Source organism: Pithys albifrons, chromosome 10 (genome assembly GCF_047495875.1).
Source record: "Pithys albifrons albifrons isolate INPA30051 chromosome 10, PitAlb_v1, whole genome shotgun sequence".
Taxonomy (NCBI): Eukaryota; Metazoa; Chordata; class Aves; order Passeriformes; family Thamnophilidae; genus Pithys; species Pithys albifrons.
In genome coordinates, this window is record NC_092467.1 from 12807821 (window position 1) to 12825352 (window position 17532).

A 17532-nucleotide genomic window follows, 5' to 3' on the forward strand; every position below is an offset into this window, starting at 1 on the left:
TTACTTGAGAGTCAACTTACTGATTTCTGCCTTCTCAAAGGACTCTGGGGAGCCCACTAACCAGAATGGTTGTCCTGATGTATGCTAGGCTTGTACAACTGTTGGCTGAGTTCACCTGGCTTAGTTTCAACTAAGATGCTTACACATGGAAATTTTAATATATGGAAGTGCCTCAGGAACTGCATTTGGTTTTCAGTGATTTTTAGATGTTACAGGGTACAAGCTCTGCAAAAAGAAACCTCAAACTCTGGGGTTTAGAGACATACAGGTACTAAATGAAGAAGGAAAAATGTTTATCCAGATAATCTGGACAAACCTGAGCAGCATAAAACTATCTCTGCTCAGTTGTGCCAAGTAAATCCAACATTCACTCTGAAACTCATCCATCACAGCAGGAAGAAATATAATATCATGCTCCTTGTATGCTGCCCTCAAAATGAGACAGCAGCCTGGAAAGCCTAACGCTGCACAGCTCACTCGGGGCCGCAGGGCATTGTGCCCCTGACCAAAATGTGTGAAAGCAAACTGACTGATTCCTGTGAGGGGGGTGATCCTGCACCACTGCTCCTCCAGGCTGACTGCATGAGACCAGCAGGTCAGAAAGCAAAGGTCGCTCTGCTGAAAGGAGGATTTCCCGCCCTGGAAAAAATTCTCAGTTTAGGGTTCCTAGCAGAGAAGAAATGGGATCACTCAGGGCCACCTCCCTGAGCCCAGCAGAGATGTGCTGTCCTACTCTAGCTGAGGAGCGCCAGTCGGGATATGTTGCCTTACTGCACTGGCTCTCTGCAACCCAGCAAATCTCGTTAGGAGTCTCCCTGCACTGAGCCACAGGCTTGAGATCACCTCTGCCTCCCCAGAAGCAACCTAGTGTAATTTGAACTGCCAGTAAAGATTTTATTTACAAAGTGGTATTGTTTTACTGCAGAAGATGGCACTAAAGGTGCTGCTGAGGGGATATTTCTGGTCCAGCTGCACTGACGGCAAGCCATTCAGATTCCCCATGGATGTCTGGGTATATATTTTATAGTGGAAGTTGTTTACTGCTGGTTCCACATCCAAACAAGGCCAAAAACCTAAGTTCCCACAGAGTACTTGGGCAGCTCCCCCCAAATACCCACCTGGGTGCTTTGGGGGGCTTGAGAAGGAGTGGAACAGGAGGGTCACTAGCTTAGTATTTGTGAGAAGCTCATCCACAGAGCCACAATCACCCGTAGAGTTGTTCTTGCTTTTTATGATGAACTGTTATTAAAATAATAGTCTAAAAATATCTACTATTCCCAGCTAAATTCAGGGGGCATAAAACCAAAATAGAAGATCAAGTACCAAATGGAATAAAGGCAATGTTAGAAAATGCTTAACAGCTGCTTTTACAAAGTGTATTTATAAAATATACGTCTCCTCAAAAGGATGCACTTTACACATACTAGTGACATGTGCTTTAAAACTCTGCAAATGAAAATATGTACATGCCCTTGGCTTTGTTTAGGAACCCTGTTTGAATCCCAAATATTTTTAACAACTTTGTGAACATGCTTTTGCTTTGTTTAAGGCTTGAAAACATTCCAGTACCCAAAGTGTAACTGAGGAAAAAAAAAGGCAACTAGCCAGAGTGTTGTTAATGATTTACTGGAGAATCTTGATGAGTGATAATGAATAAAACGCAAATCTGTTTTACTGACAATCCTAAGTTTTGATTTTGGAGCAATTATTAATTTTTAGGTTGCTTCTAGCTGGAAGAAAATAGAGATTTTACCAAACTATTTTTTTTCCTGCTATCATTAAGTATATTCTTTTTTTTATCTTTTATGAAATGAAGAGATTCCTTCCCGTGAGGACCCAGGCACCTTTGAAGTGTCTGCAGCAGCTGCCACCAAAGACTCAGGTAGGCTGTGGTTTCTGCACTGACCGGCGAACCGACCGGCGGGAGGGAGCCGGGGGAGACGGCAGGAGCAAAGGGCACGGTCTGCGCTTCTCGTTTTGCTCTGCTCCTGCCAGCAGCTCCGAGCCTGGTACCTACAGAGCTCAGTGGTGCTCTGATGGGAACAGTCATATCAGTGGAGTGGCTGAGGTGTCCAGTCCTACACAGGGGACAGGATATGGGGTTGTAGCTCGACATACAGGTCTCAGGGTATTAGAAATGAAATTAAATATTCAGTAATTTAAGACAAAACATCAAAATAAAAACTGCTCTCTGAAGGCTAAGGTTCTTCTCTGCAATGGCAAAGCAACACTTGTAATAATTAAATGTACTCAAAAAGAGTTCAAATCTGATGAATGCTGGTGTCAAAAATAAAGTCTGCAATACCTTTGAGCTGTACATACTTCTACAATATACAACTATGAAAATCCACTTTAAACAAGGCAGTAGCAATAGACTCATCTTTAACTCACTGTTCCCATTCTACTCTGTACTATCTGATAAGATTACAGAGATGGAATAAAAATGAAGGATTGTATATTCTTATTTAGCCCATAAAAGAAAAAAGCTTTTTTCTTAACAGCATCTCTTAATGATTTTGCTCAACACTGTATTAAAATATCTTTCTTAAGAATGCCTGTATGCATGCCAAAATGCTTCCAAAATAATTTTTATTTCACATTTTGATTTATATGTTACTCAGAAGAATATCTGTTCATTTAATTATTTCAGTAAACATAAAAATGGTATCACTAACTATGCTACACAGTATTTTCCCTTTTTTAAGGAATATGAGCCTAGTTGTAATTAAAGGAATGCTATATTAATGACACTGAAAGTCTCAGAGGGAAAAATTTAATGTCCACCTCATAATATGATTCCAGAATTACATGCGCAGAAGACTTTTTAATAATCTTTGCTTCTTAATTTAGTTTTGATTGGCTATGAAATACACAGTAGCATTCAAGGGCTCAAATTTCTACTGTCATCAGCATTTCTGCACTATAAATTGTACAAATGCACAGGACTCCCATCTGCAGGTTTCTTTTCAAGCTTCTATTTAACCTATGAAGGAAATTTGCTGTAGGCAACTATAATTGATGATAATTTAATCATATCTTAGCCGTTGGGATGAGGGATGGTGTTACAACAGCCAGGTCTAAACCCAAATGGAAAACTGTATTTTTGTGTTGCTATTTGAGCTGCAAACACAGGTCGGTAACATGAATTCATCTCTAGTTTGCAAATTACAGCACTAGCCACTAGGAGTCTCCTGGTTAAATTCGTGATGAATTTGCGCACTAATCCTGGCTAAGGTTTGAATGCAAGCTCCTTGCTAAAGGCTGGATTTCAGCAAAGGGGGTCAAGTCCATGTGCAGGGCAGGCATGACTGGGGTGATGAAACCCCTGAGCTATGAGTAGCATCATGGGGTTCCTGATGCTTTTACCAGGGGTACAGACAACAAATGTTTTAGAAATAAAGAAACCAGAGGCCATCTACATGCTGTTCTTGTAGACCAAAGATGATGACAGTCATGAGTAGTCAGATTTGTTTCTTTTTACAACTGGACAGAGTATTGTAGAATTGTAACAAGAGTTTACAAAGAGGGAGCTAGATTTCAGCAACTGTTAGTTACTCCCAGGGATTTAAAGCAGATTTGTTTTGTAAACAAATGCTGCAGGCCACAAGAACTAGCACCACCAGGTATTTAAAAATTTGCTTACAGTATCTCTGCAAAGTGAATCCTGCAGTTCTGAAAACGTAAATAGCTTCTTTCTCTTCTCCTTCCCTTTTCTTCCCTCTCCTCTCAGGTCAACTAAGCATACGCATATGGTGCCAGACACACTCTTAGCAATGCCAAGTGCTCAAAGTTCATGAATTACAGACCTGCAGGAATGGTCACACTGGCTCAAACACTGAGGCTCTTCAGTCCAGTTCTGTGACTGACAAAGGATGGCCAAATTTCCTCGAAGGAATACCACAGAAAGCAGACTTGCATTGTCTGCCATCATTTGTGCCTCACTCTAAGCAGCTAAAGATTGCTTTAAAATGTACATGGAAGCCAGAGATGAGCAGTCAACCCTTTCCACAGGGTGCTGGTTGTCCTGGCAGGAGTACTACTTACAGCAGAAGGATGCTGTGACATCCTCCTTAGACACATGCAACTCCAATATATATACTGTAAGTGTTCACTGCTCTTAGAAGTGAACCACCTACTTGATTGTAAGTTTGTTTCATGCATCTCTTCAGTTGAGCAAAATCCTTTCCAAGCCATAAAAACCCTGAGTGACTTTAAATATGATGAGATTTTAAACAAATAACAATTTGGAGGGCTATTTATTTGGCTTCTGCTTTTTGAGCTTCTTGGTTTTATTTTGAAACTTTTCCCTTTAACCAGAAGGACTAAGAAAATAAAGATGATGTTTTAAATGAAAGCTGAGAATCTCACATAATCATAGGACTCCAGGGGTTTGAAGTTTCAGAATAATCTCATGAGCTGTCAGTACTGAATGTCATCAGAAACTATAATGTTATTCTCAGAATAGATGCATAAAAGCAACTGTGGGATAGTTTTTCTGCTGCATGCTCCCCATAATACCTACAAATGCTATTCTGGAGGGACAACCCAAAGGTATCTGCAACTGGTGTATTGCGTTTAGCTGCCAACTAAAGTGTTGCATTTTGCAACAAATCTACATATGCAAAACCCTGTTAGTCAGTCTGTCAACTAAACAAGCTCACTAAGTAAAAATTCCTAATGGATTCATAAGAACATGTAATTCCATGGGGAATATGCAGAAATAAGTAGGGGGCCAATTTACCTGCCCATTTCCTCTGTATTGTGTGCTTGTACGTGTTACAACACATAACTGCGTTGTATGTTATTGCAGATTATTATAGTTTCCATCTCACAGACTGCCTTAGATTCTACCATAATCTCCAGCAGGACTTGGATGAACCTCTCAGTTTACTTTGTTTCGAGGGTAGAATCTATATTATACAGAAAGATGACAGACTCAATAGCTAGTATCTTGATCCATACAGTCTTGGTGAACAGAAAATAACTAAGGCCCATCATGGAACTGATGTGGAAAGAAAACAGGAGGCTGCTTCACCCTCCTTCTCATTCTGCAGAAGCAGACTTGGCTGTTTAGTACCCTTGCTTATTGTTAGAATTATGTGAAAGGACCCTGATCTTCTCCGGTTCAGTGTTAACCTGATTTCAATAACAAAACAGTGGTTCAGGTTTAGCAGGCAAATATCCAGTACTCACAAGAAGAAAACCAAGCATTTGTGTGAGTCAGTTGGCACTTCACCATGCTGAAAAGAAACCTTTGCATCTCTGTCACTTCAGATTTGGGATTTTTTAGAACAAGAACATGCCTAACAGGAAAGCACTCTTTTTTCCACTGCCCACCTTCTCCAAGTATGTCAGTGCTATCTTCTTAACTTATTTTCTAAAGCTAAAAATGAACAAAAAAATAAAAGATCTCCTCAAAAATGCCAAAGGCATATGTAAAGGCTCATTTTGAAGAAAATGTCCCATTTCTACATGCAGCTATAATACAGACAGATATGAAGCACTTTCAGGGATGAGAGTGCTCTGCTGTGGGCCGTGGACAGTACCTCAGGAATATCTAATATTTTTGTCATTTTTCTAAGTGTTTCATGAAAGCCAAGCCATTACCACTGTGTATCTAAATATAGTGTATATGTACAATATATATCTATATTGAAAACAAATGCAATGGTTTCTCATGTAGGAGGCAGTCACTCTACACTTGCGTCACTAAATACACACCCTCATTGTGTGCGCTCTCTCTCTCTCCCCCGTTGTTCCTCCTTTACTTCTCACGTGAGGATTCTCGTGTTCTTCTGCATCTTATAGGCTTAATCTGTAAGGCAGCTGCAGCTGTAGCCTTATGTTGTTCCCCAAGCACACTTTCATCCCACATCACAGCATTAATGACCTCTCAAAGTCAAATGTTTTCAGGAGTTCTGGCACCCTTTTTAATGCTTAGACTTAATCAAAATGTTTTTTGTCTGGTTGATTGTTTTAAGTTTGAAATTATTATTCAAAGTAGAGAACGGACTGATAACAAAGGCCTTCAGAAACTTAAAAGAATTAAAAGGGGAACTGCTGCAATGTTTATCTGCACTAAAAGAAAGAAACAAGTTTTGCTGGGTAGTTTTGGGGTTTTTTTCATTGAGAGTACAAATTTTCATATTACATGATGAGTTTAGTAAACATTACTGAGAGCTAAATCACAGTTATCACAATTCAGAAGAATAAGACCATATTATGTAGGGCACATGGCTTTTATTTGTTTTTAAACAGTGGCTGCTTGAAACTGCTCGTAGGTTTACAGTGTCAAAGCCATGTCAGCAGAGATGGATTAGTGGGCAGAGCGCAAGTGGTGCAGTCAAAGGTTCATAGTGAATGTAATTTATTCATGTATCTCTGCAATTTATCACGTGGCTATTACCACAACGTATGTGGGAAGCAGCTGCATGTGTGCAAATAATGCCCTAAATGTATGTGTGGTTGGATCTGAACTCCTTACAGAACCATAGTGGTGGAAAATGATGCCACAAGGCATTTAAAAGCAAATTTCCTTCCTGTGGGGATGCTGTCACCCAGCAATGATGATTTGTACACAGGCAAATAAATATCTTGTAGACTTCTCAGTTATCATAACCTCAATTACCAGAACTCATTGGTTTTTCAAATCTAAATTATGTAGGTAATGTGATGTATGTCTCCGGTGCTGTATTAACAGATATAAGTATATATGTTTTGTATCTCAAACTTGTATTTTCTAGTTGAGGAACACTGTATTTTCCACTCAGTATTTAATAGAAATATTCACTGACAAATAAAATGAATACTTTGTTTGTGAGGAGAAAGAAGTTAAAGATCTCCTTGAACTCAAATGACCTCTCACAGCATGATTTATCAAACACTTGGAAGCAGCACAGCTGTAAAAGATTGATATACATACATATATAGTGCCTGGCTGTTTTTTCATACCTGTACAATTATTTACTAAGCCAAACATTTCCAAACTTTGTCTCTAAATTTAGGACCATCTAAATTAAGAAGCTTGACTTTCAGTTTGCTTTAATGCCTACAGGTTCAGTTAAGAAGGCTGTGAGCAGCTGGTAGAGCTGGTCCCCACTTGCAGGTGTTTTTTGCTGCAGTGTCCACATGCACAGGTCTGGACTGGCTGTGTGCAGTAGCGAGGCTCCAGCAATGATGCCTGCGGCTGCACAGGCTAGCTGGGAAAACTTCACCAGTTTAGATCCTTCCACCACTTTTTAAGCTTCAACAGTTTGAGTTCAATTTGTCTCATTGTTTGGAAATTGATCTTAATTCTACCATGCTATGATGCTTTAAACTGATTGTATTGGAATCAGTTCACTCAAGCCTTTCTTGATCCACGCAAAGACAACCCCAGTTACAGGTTAGTGCACTAGGAGTTTTGTGCTGCTTTCTTTTGATACATTAAAAATTGACCTCAAGAGACACCGAATTCAGACAAACCCAAGTTAGGTCCTCATAAGTAGAACATTTCATTGCCCAGCTCAATGTACTGCTCAGAATTTTGCTCAGCAGAACTTTTCACATTTTGGAATATGATGCAGATTTTCTTAGAGAATTTCATGTGTGCTTCAGGGTTTACATTTTGAAGCCATTTATCACAAATATATACCCACTAATTATGCAAAATGAAAAGCTTGCCTTACCATTGCACAGAAAGTCTCAGGAGGATCGCCACATGTTATGTCTGGGGGATCCAGAGTCACTTTTACATATTTGATCATGTCTCTGGCTTCTGGCTGGCAGGCCATGTAATCCCATACTTTTCCTTCTTCTGTGTAAATCTGAGTCTTACACACGTCATAGTGTCCCCACACAGAAGGGTAGTGCTGCATCATGGAGGATACAGTAACCCAGAGGGTGTGAAGTGACAGGAATCTTGACAAATACATTTCTAAATCCTTTTATGTCACCTTCGCAAGGATGCTTAGTGCTGGCGTAATGTGCAGTGTATAGATTATACGTACGTATACATGTATATATTTATAAAACAGGTTCCAATTCAAATGTGAAGCAATAGGATAGGATGTTTGTTTCACTATGTTAAAGACTTTGGTAGAAGCACCCAGGCCCTGATGACAGCCTTTCACAGCAATGCAGCACTTGTTCTTTGTCTTATAACTTATCTGTCAGGGCTTCTTGTAAAAGATGTCCAATAGCAGATAATAATTTGCGAAGTTGCAGGTCTTCAGCTACACTGTCGATAACCCTGAGTGATCCTTCGTGTTCAGGGCTCGCAGGGGGGATGCCCAGACACACTGATAAATCAGTATCCGAAGCAAAAGGATGAGTGTCTACAGGCTGGTGTCTGTTTCCCATCAATCATTCTTTTCTTCTGCCACCAGCACCCTTTTAGAAACAATAAAAATTAGTGTTATTGTCCAAGAATCAATGCATGGCAAAATATATGATATGTTGACATTTTGAAGGTTTGATGCAATATAAAGCAAATTGGTATACTATGGATAACCTTTACCATGGGTGCTGTGCTAGAATGAACAAACTACCAAAATCATTCACGGTAAGAAGTATTTTGACATGAAAGATTTAACTCTTCTATAACAAAGACAGATTTATAATGTTCCAGGTGAGTTAGAAGTTCCTGCTTCCAAAACTGTATTTTCACCCTAGCAAAACTGGAAAGCGAACTAGTGAACTCAAGCATTGCTCAGATGGTGCAGGCAGGCAGGGGAGCAGGCAGCCCAGCACCGCGGGGCAGCAACAGGAAAGTTCTTTTTTTAAAGTGACACAGAGAGGGGTATCAGGACTACCACATGCTGGTAGTTTCTTGGTAAGCGGAACTCAGCAAGCTCCAAAAGCCTTATGCATTACTTAGATTATTTGGTTTTTTTTTAGGAGTAACAAAGACAGAAAGCACAATTTGATTTCCTTGAAATTTCTCATTAGCATTGGCAGAGCTTTGCTACTTTGTTTTTCCTTTGAACTGTGATTTACTGACCACACTGATAAAGATAATGGTTTATTTGTAACTTATTATGAGGATGCTTCCCCCTCTTATTTTCTTGGAAACTGAGTGTGGCTGTACCTGAGAACTCAGCATTTATTTCGTAGCAGGTATCTTCAGAAAGCAACCAGAAATTCCCTCAGTTTGTAGCACCTCATTCATACTACTAGAGCCATAAAATGCTAGAATGTTATCATGACAACTTAAATTATGTATTTGCTAAAAAACACAGGTAAAAATACAAATTTTATGTACTAGGGAAACTACACAGACAGAGTAAGGGAAAATGGGCAAGGAAAACCAGGGCTAGGAACTCCAATGTGTTTCTCTCAGTCTGTGCCTGAAGTCAGCTGGTGCCACCCGAGGATGGCAGCCAGGGCGCTGAGCTCTCACAGGAGGAGGATTTCAGCCAACTACGGCAGCACCTCCACACTTCCTTTGACTGGATGCTAAAATCTAAGCAAATCCAAACAGATGTTAAGCAACAACTGTAAGTTGCCACTTTCTGTAGCCTGCTTTACTTCCCAGTTTTAAATTATGCCCAGTGCCATGAACCCTCGTATACCCCACAAGCACAGGAAGCAGTTTGTGACCTGGTAAGCTCCTTAGCATGTCATGTTGGTAATATGCATTTTCAAAACTTCTCTTCAAAGCTATTCACAAACAGCCTCCCTATATTTAAATAATGCTTCATCTTAAACTGAGCTAAACTACAGACACCATGAAATGCCAACAGATGGTTGAATTGTGTTTCCATAGCAAAGTAATTTACAATAATTGCCGTATGGACGTAAATGCAATTTTCCATTATATTCATTTTATCAAGTGTTATCATACAACCCTCATGTATTTTATCAGAATATGCAGTAAATATCTGGATTTTCATGCAATAACAATTCTCAATTAGTTCAAACATATTTAAGCTTCAAATCTGAATTTGACATAAAAGCAGAAATATCTAAGATCAAATTAAAACTAAATCTTTTTAAGAAGAACACTGTGTAGTACCATTGGTTTTGTAGCAACCTTACACTGATGTGTGGGGTTTTTTTTGTTTGTTTGTTTTCAGTGGGAATGTTTACTTATTATTTTGGAATTCAGTAATTCAGAGAACACTTTTCACATCATTCTAAAGACACTTCATACTCTTCCCCTCTGGTCCTTTCCCATGTATTTTACTATTCTGAAGGGGAAAAAAATTCCCCAAGACCTCATACCTTAGAACAGTCATAAAAAAGGGAAACAACTACTCTGCTAGGAAAGGAACCATATTGTTTTAAATTTACGGCAAATCAAATACTCTTTATTGGAGAAGGCTCAGTTATAGCTGGAATAAACAGTAAGTAAATATAACATTTCTGTGAAGATATAAGATGTAAGTTACTGAATTTAGTTATCCTTAGACTACAAGCTTGTATATTCAGCCAAAAAAAAAAAACAAACCCCAAAAAAAGGTTTGTTTTCTTTAATATCTTCCTTGCTAGCTCTTCAGTTACCTGTAAGCTTTTATAACTACTGAAACTCAGATCCACTAATAAACAGAACTGGATAGGACTAAATAATGTGAAGCAAGGCACTACCTTAACACACTGTGCTAAAATACTTCCCATGTAACGAATTCTCATTAAAGTAAGCCAGTCATAATGATGGTCGTTACACAGAATTATAGACTATAACATCGATTGAATTTAGTGCACTGACAAGGAAAAAGTGCAGAGAAGTGCAAGACATGTGAGCATTAGGCAGCTGTAGCAGTGTACGAAAGACATTCCTGACAAGAAGCAGCCAATTATAGCTTAAATTTCTGGCATATAACCAGGACTGATTAATAGTTTTCCATTACATTACAGACATATTATTAATGTATTAAAAATGTCAAGCTTTGGCAAGAACTAGTATGGCATGGCTCAGTTACTCTGCAATATCTTCTTCTAATGAGCTTCCATTGATACAGAGAAAGATATTGACCAAAGAACATTAAGGATCATGTGCTGAGCGCTGCTGGGTTTCAGTCTGATGGAGCTATACAATTTGTCTTGCTTATATTTATTCCTGCAGAGTCACTCATAATATGCATTCTACATTTCAGTGCTCTATTGCTAAGGACATATCTATTTGAATTATTCTGTAAAAAATGTTTATAATAACATTTCTGAAGTTTACAGCCATACCTAAACCTCTAGCTGTGGGCAACACAAAGCAATGGGTGCTTTTTGTCCCCAGTAATGCCTATGCATTTGACCTTCCAAAAAGGTAATCAAACAAACCAAGAATAACTAATGCCCTGATCTCCTCCAGCCTGTGGTGCTTTGCTAGTTGCACACCCCTGGTCGTTGGAGGGTCATGGAGGTGACAGAGAGAGGGATCAACTTCCTTGCTATCTGAGAGCCAGTGAGCGGCAAACTGCTGGAAGGACTTTAGCTAATGTATGCAAAGCCTCCAGAGCACAACACTCCCGAAGATCTCCTTTGTAGGGCAACAGCAGTATGAACTGCAGGACGTTTTGGGGCTTAAACATTCCCATGTGCAATGTGGAAAACACTGTGAGGCACCTGGGAGGCTCTGGTGCAGAAGGCCATATCTGCTGCCTCTGCCTTCCCCTCCAAGCGCTACTCCGTCTGCGAAGTGCTGGGCGTTCTGGCCACAGTAAGTATGTTACAGCGTTTGAGAAGCACGGCATGCAGCTGACCCCCAGACTATAATCAGCTGTGAGGATGCCCTGAGCACATACATCCCTTTCCACTTGGGGAAGTCACACCTCACACGACATGTTAATTCTGCAGATGGAGCAGATACCCCCTTTCACAGAACGGATACAATGTATCCCGGCAGAATCAGTGTCAGTGAAAGAACTTCAGATCTCATCAGGAGTTGTTGGCAAACACTCCTCCTCTGCCTCCTTCCATCACTGTGAAAATCCACCCCCTTCCCCAAATAACTCCCTCCACACAAACCACATCAGCTGGACGCCCTGCACGAGCTCCCTGCCAGGAAGTCACTGTGCAATCCATAGCAGTGGGCTCTGGGCCTCCCTCCTTGGCAAACCAGAGGTACATGGAGGAGGTAATAAAATAGTAAGAGATCACCTCTCACACTGATCATGCACTGGATCAAGTGCACCCTGCTGCCACGCACGAGTAGGAACGAGAGCCAAAAACCAGTTATTACAGTGCACGGCAGCCTGAGGAGAACTGGCTAAAATTGCGAAGAAAGGCAAGGAGGGCTGACTGTCACCTCCCAAACCAGCAGCTACAGAACAGATTTTTGCAAATGGAAACATGTTTCAATTTGTATCTCTAATGGCTTCAGCAGATGAATGTATCCAATCAAGCCCAAGTAAAAATCTCCTTTGTGACCACTCGTTATTAATAATTTAAAGCAGTTTAGACCATAGGAAAGAATGCGTGTTAAAAAACAGAGCTAACCCTCATGCAACTTACATTTAATAAACCTCAAGTGTTTTATACCATGCTACATCTAGGCAACTCGAGAAACTGGTACATACTCAAATCTACGCCCCTTTATAAATGCAAAATTATTCATCTATGCAAAGAAAAAGAGAACCTCTATTTCACAATGTAGTACAGATTATTTCTGTCAATACTTGTATGAAATGCAGCATAATAAAACAATTACTTTAGTGTCTTTGGACTCAGATGCTGTTCCAAACAAAGTTTATGTTCTGTTCTTATCCAGCTTATTTAACTATTTAGCAGAAAAAGATTTCTTTGCCTTGGGAGAAATTTAAAATGTCAATACCTATTGGCTGAAGAAAATAAAATACAGCATTCTGCTACCAAAAACCTGGGATGTGGCAATATACAAAAAAATTTCCCACATGCATACAATAAAATTTCCCGCATTATTTTTTGCTGAGTGACACATCATACTACCATTACTTGCCAGGTATCATCAGCTGTCAGCATATGGAGTAAAAAGCACACCAACTATTTAAATTTCAGAGCCATAGTATGTAGCAGGTTTTTTTTTTCCTTAAGAATCTTTATAATTGCGACTTATTGCCTTAAATATCCCTGTACCTAGCATCAATCTAATTCTGCAAGTATTTCCTCAGGGAATTTAAGTTAGCATTTGGAGCAGTTTTATCATTATTATTATTTTTATTATTATTATTTATTATTATTATTACTATTTTTCACCCTCAATAAGGTAATACACACTCCTTGCACAGTGTATCCAGGTTATAAGGGCTGCCAAGCTCTCAAGTTAGGGTGTAAGCTGGTGACTTTCTAACTGAAAGTTTTTAGTCTCAAAAATGAATGCCTATCAGTCACTGAGTTTGTTCTGCACTATTGCTATATTTTACATACGTAGCTAGAAAGGTGGTGCCGCTTCTTATCAGTGTCAGAGGACTGAGGGTCGATGGCAAAGTTCACAGCTCCATCCGACTATTGCCGCTAACTGCTGGAAACTCTCTGGTGATCATTCTTTCAAGGTCCAAAAACATGTCAGAAATCAAAGTTTATTTTTTTCCACATAGAAATCCAAAAAAAACCCAAAACAAACAACCTCACACCAAAACAACAAAAAAAAAAAAAGCCAGGGGAAGTTCTGCTGTGGTTTTATTTCTTTTGACGGGTTTCCCAGGCCACAGCTGCTCATCCTCAACCGCATTGTCCCTAGGCAAGACAGTGATTTATTCCCTCTTTAAAAGCACCTCCACAGCTTGTTCCACTCACTGTCTCCGATAACATCTCTGTAGAAGGCTGGTTCCTACCACATCAGATGCGAATATTGAAAAGTTGATTGCAGAACAATAAAAGTATATTCAGCAGAGGCCAAAAACGCAAGCGCACCAACTTTGAGAGTACAAAAGCATCTGTTTTATCGGGTTCAGCCGATCTGCGCTGCTCACCGCCATGAGGGAGTTCTTTGGGGGTTCTGTGTGCGTGTGAATGTTTAGGAAAGCCGCCTGCAATTTCCGATGCGAGGGATAAACTGTTTCCAGCCTGGGTACCAGCGACCTGCCCGCCGCTCCTTGCCAGTGGGGCAATGCCCTGCGCCGCCGCCCCCGCCTTCTGCCCACCGAGACCGTCGCTCTCCCTCGGTCCCCGCGCGGGTAAATCCGCGCTGCGAAGCGGGTGCAGCGCGTGGGATGCGCCCCTCCCTCAGGGCCCGCGCCCCTTCAAAGCCCGGCGCGGCGCAGCCCAGCCCGGTCCGAGCTCCGGCGGAGGAGGCACCGCGCAGGTACCGCCCCGCACCGGCCCCAGCCCCGCCGCGTTCCGCTCCGCGCGGGCGGCAGGGGGCGCGCGCCCCGCGCCGATCCGCCCTCAGCCGGCGGCCCGATCCCGGCGGGGGCCCCCGCAGAGCCCCAGGCACACACACCGGACCCTTCGCGCTGCGCTGCCCCTGTGCCCCATCCCGCTCCGGGGCGGTGGGAGAGCGGTACTCACCCTGCGGGCTCGGGCTGCCCAAGCCTCACCGCGGGGCGGCGCGGAGCCGCCGCGGCGCCGGGACGCGCTGGGGCTCCCTCGGCGGCGGCATGAGGGGCAGCGGGGCGGGCGGGGCGCGGTGCTCCTCCCGGGGAAAGTTGCCAGCGGGTCGCGGCAGGGCCGCCGCTGGCCCCGGGCACTTGTCGGCGTCGAAGTTCGGCGGGGCGCGGGCGGTCGGGCGGCCGCACTCCTCCGGCGCACGGCGGGGCGGCGGGCGGGCGCTGCCCGCCGGAGCTCCCCGCCCGCCTCCGCCTCTCAGGGCGGGGGCGGCCCCGCTCGGGGCGCCGACGGCCGCAGCATGAGGGGCAGGGCGCGCGGAGCGTGCCCCTGGCCGGGGTTGCGGGGCGGAGGTCTCCGGCGACGCGACCAAACTTCGGGGGGTGGCGGCGGCAGCGCCTCCTCACTTCGGAGCGACCTCCCCACGACTGCCGGCAAGCGGGGCGGCGGCAGCTACCCCACCTCCGGGCCCGCGCTACGCGCGGCCCTAGCGCTGCCGCCGCGCCCGCCCCCCCGCCGCCGCGCTCCCCGCCCCGCCGCCCCCGCGGGTGGACCGCCGGCGCCGCCTGCCCCGCAGCGGGGGGGACACCGGGACGGGACCCGCCGCCCCGGAACGAGCGGAAGCCGCCCAGGAACCGGCAGGGCTGCGGCTGCTGCCTTCGCGCTGGACGAGCCTCTATTTTCCTTAATTTTATACCGGCCTCAGCCTGGTAACGCACAGGCGGGGATGCTCTCACTGCTGTTACCGTCCGAGCCCCAAGCCCGGCGGGCTGACCGCACCGCACCCGCGCTCGGCCGCGGGAACTGGGCAGCGTCCCGCCCGCGCCGCCGGGGGGTCCCTCTGCAATGCTGGGCGCGCCGGAGAAGCGCCGGTTCCTTCTGTGCCCACAGCACCGAAGTGCCCCCGAAACAGGGAGAGAGCGCGACATGGGCTGTTCTGGTGCTGCTGTGACCGCCCCGTACCAGCCCTTCCGGGCTCCTGAAAGACGCGAAAACTCCGGCCCCGCGTTCTGCTGTGCTGCCCGGTTCCCTTCTGCACGTTCTTTACTTCTGTCGCTTAAACGAGAGACGCACACGCTTCTCCCTTTCCTATTTCTCCAAACTACAGAATAGTATCTAAAACTAATAATGACTAGTGAATCCCGTGTAGGAATTATGCTTATTCCTGACAACTACCTGGTTACCGAATTTGACCGTCTGCAGGTGCCCAGGAGTGCTGGGTAGAGGGACACTGGCTGCATTGTGAACGCTCAGGAGCTGTGTTTATCGTTTGTTTGCGTGTTTTGCATGTTAAGAGGTGTTAAATGTGTTTATGTAGGCAACAGTGCCATCGTATTTTGTTAAAATAGACGTTTTGCAGTGCCAGTAGATAACCAGCTGAAATGAGGCAGGGGATTTTTGGTAGAGTAAGAAATTTGTTCTCCATCTGATCCGTGGAGTTTGGCACGTTGTGCAAATAACTGGCAGAAGCCATTAGGAAGGATGTTTTATTTCTTTCCCGTATACCAGCTAAATCGTCAAACTAAAAAAGACACCTCCTTGTTCCTTAGCTTTTGTTTCCTTGTGTGGGAAGTGGTGTTGTTTTGCCCTTTTCATTCATTGGAATCTCCGTGGCTGTGTTATTGCAGGTACTACATACATGGAAAAATTCTTTGTGTGGGAAAGCCAGGAATGATCAAAGGGATGGGAAAATTCAGATCAGGGATTTTTCAGTCCCCAAGTAGATCTTGTTTTGTTTGCAGCCTCCTAGTCCTTGAGGTGGTACAAAAGAAGATGGAAGTCAGTAATTTTTTTCATTTCACTTGAACTACAAATGTGTCAGGCATCGAGACTCCATAGGGCCTTTTGTAAAGAACAGGGGCAGAATTTCACTGCCATTGGAAGAAGGTTGTTTCCCTAATTACAAGACAGATGGAGGGCTGTACAGCAAAGTGCAAAAGACCGTTCACACTGAGCCAAGTCCCTGCAGTGGCACGTGCTGATAGACCAGCTCTGCTGCCCATGACAGCTGTGGGGTTTCTCTGCCTCAGACATGCTCCACATGTGGTGGCTTTGTCTGGCTGTGGCCAGATGGGTTGTTTGAGGGTGCAGCAAGGTGAATAGTTTGGGAGTGCTCAAGGAGTGCCTCTTGCTTTAGACTTGCGCTGGGAGAGGATGCTTCCTTTCCACATGTGGAGAATGTAGCTCTTCATGTCCACTAGTGCCAGTGGCAGTGGTGTACTTGGCAGAGTGCAGAGCTGAGTGTGCCATATGCACCTACCCTGCACCTTGTGCTGCTCAGTGCATGTGCCCTAAACCTCACCTATGGGACTGCTGGATGTTCTCTTTCCTCCACACAGAGTCTTTGGCCTCTCTGCTGATACCATTACTTGGCTGGTGGGACTGGCTGGCCACAAAGATTAAAGGCAAAACTATGTCATCTGACGTCAAACATCATTAAGTCCTTCATGCTAATGATAATTAGCCTCTTCTGTATCAAAGCTAGAGCAGCTGGTTTGAGTGAAGTGTCACAAAGTTTGAGGTTAGATATGTCTTGCTGGTAAAAATGATGGCCAAAAATCAGATCCAGTACCAGAATGTGGCCAAATCTCACTCAAATTTTAAGCTCATCAGTAAAAAAGGGATCTGATTTAAATTCTTTGTCAAAGGCTGTTGAAAGGATGGAAAAGCAGATGGAATTCAGTGGCTAGAAACTTGCCTATATTGTTTTTGTTCTTGTTAGAGTCCTAAGCTGGAGTTAAATGAGGAAAGGATGATGCTTTTATAACGAAACTGAAAATATTGTACCAATGCCTGTATTGAATTTCTGACAACTCCTTTAGTAGTGAGTAATGATTGTTCACATGTAAATGGACTGGGTAACTTGCTGTCACAACACCTTGAGGCTGGACTTTAGCAGGATTCCTAAAGCAGTTTTGATACCTAGATGGAAGATAAGATTAACTAAAGTTTGAAAGGAATATATAAAAACATGCAGACCACTGCAGGTCCCACTGCCTGCCTTACAGGATTGGAAATTGACTAAGATGAGGATTTAGCCAGTCGTTAAATACCAAAGGATGGAAAGTCACAACACTGGGAAAGTGTTATCCTTAA

At 43.5% G+C, this 17532-nt stretch overlaps 1 protein-coding gene across 8 annotated transcripts in view; it reads right to left on the reverse strand.

Annotated features, from left to right (window-relative positions):
- Positions 1-14962, reverse strand: part of NTNG1 (netrin G1) — a 158178-nt gene extending 143216 nt beyond the window's left edge. For 6 of the 8 annotated variants that reach the window (XM_071564587.1, XM_071564584.1, XM_071564583.1 and 3 more), the window contains exons 1-2: positions 14401-14962; positions 7668-8370 (exon numbers count right to left, since the gene is read on the reverse strand). In XM_071564587.1, the coding sequence (XP_071420688.1) occupies positions 7668-7913 (246 nt within the window). In that variant the 5' untranslated portion in view covers positions 7914-8370; positions 14401-14962. Of the gene's footprint in view, positions 1-7667; positions 8371-13317; positions 14164-14400 lie in introns of those variants that run through there. The other 2 variants (XM_071564581.1, XM_071564588.1) reach the window with 1 other exon arrangement.
- Positions 14963-17532: the final 2570 nt, after the last annotated feature.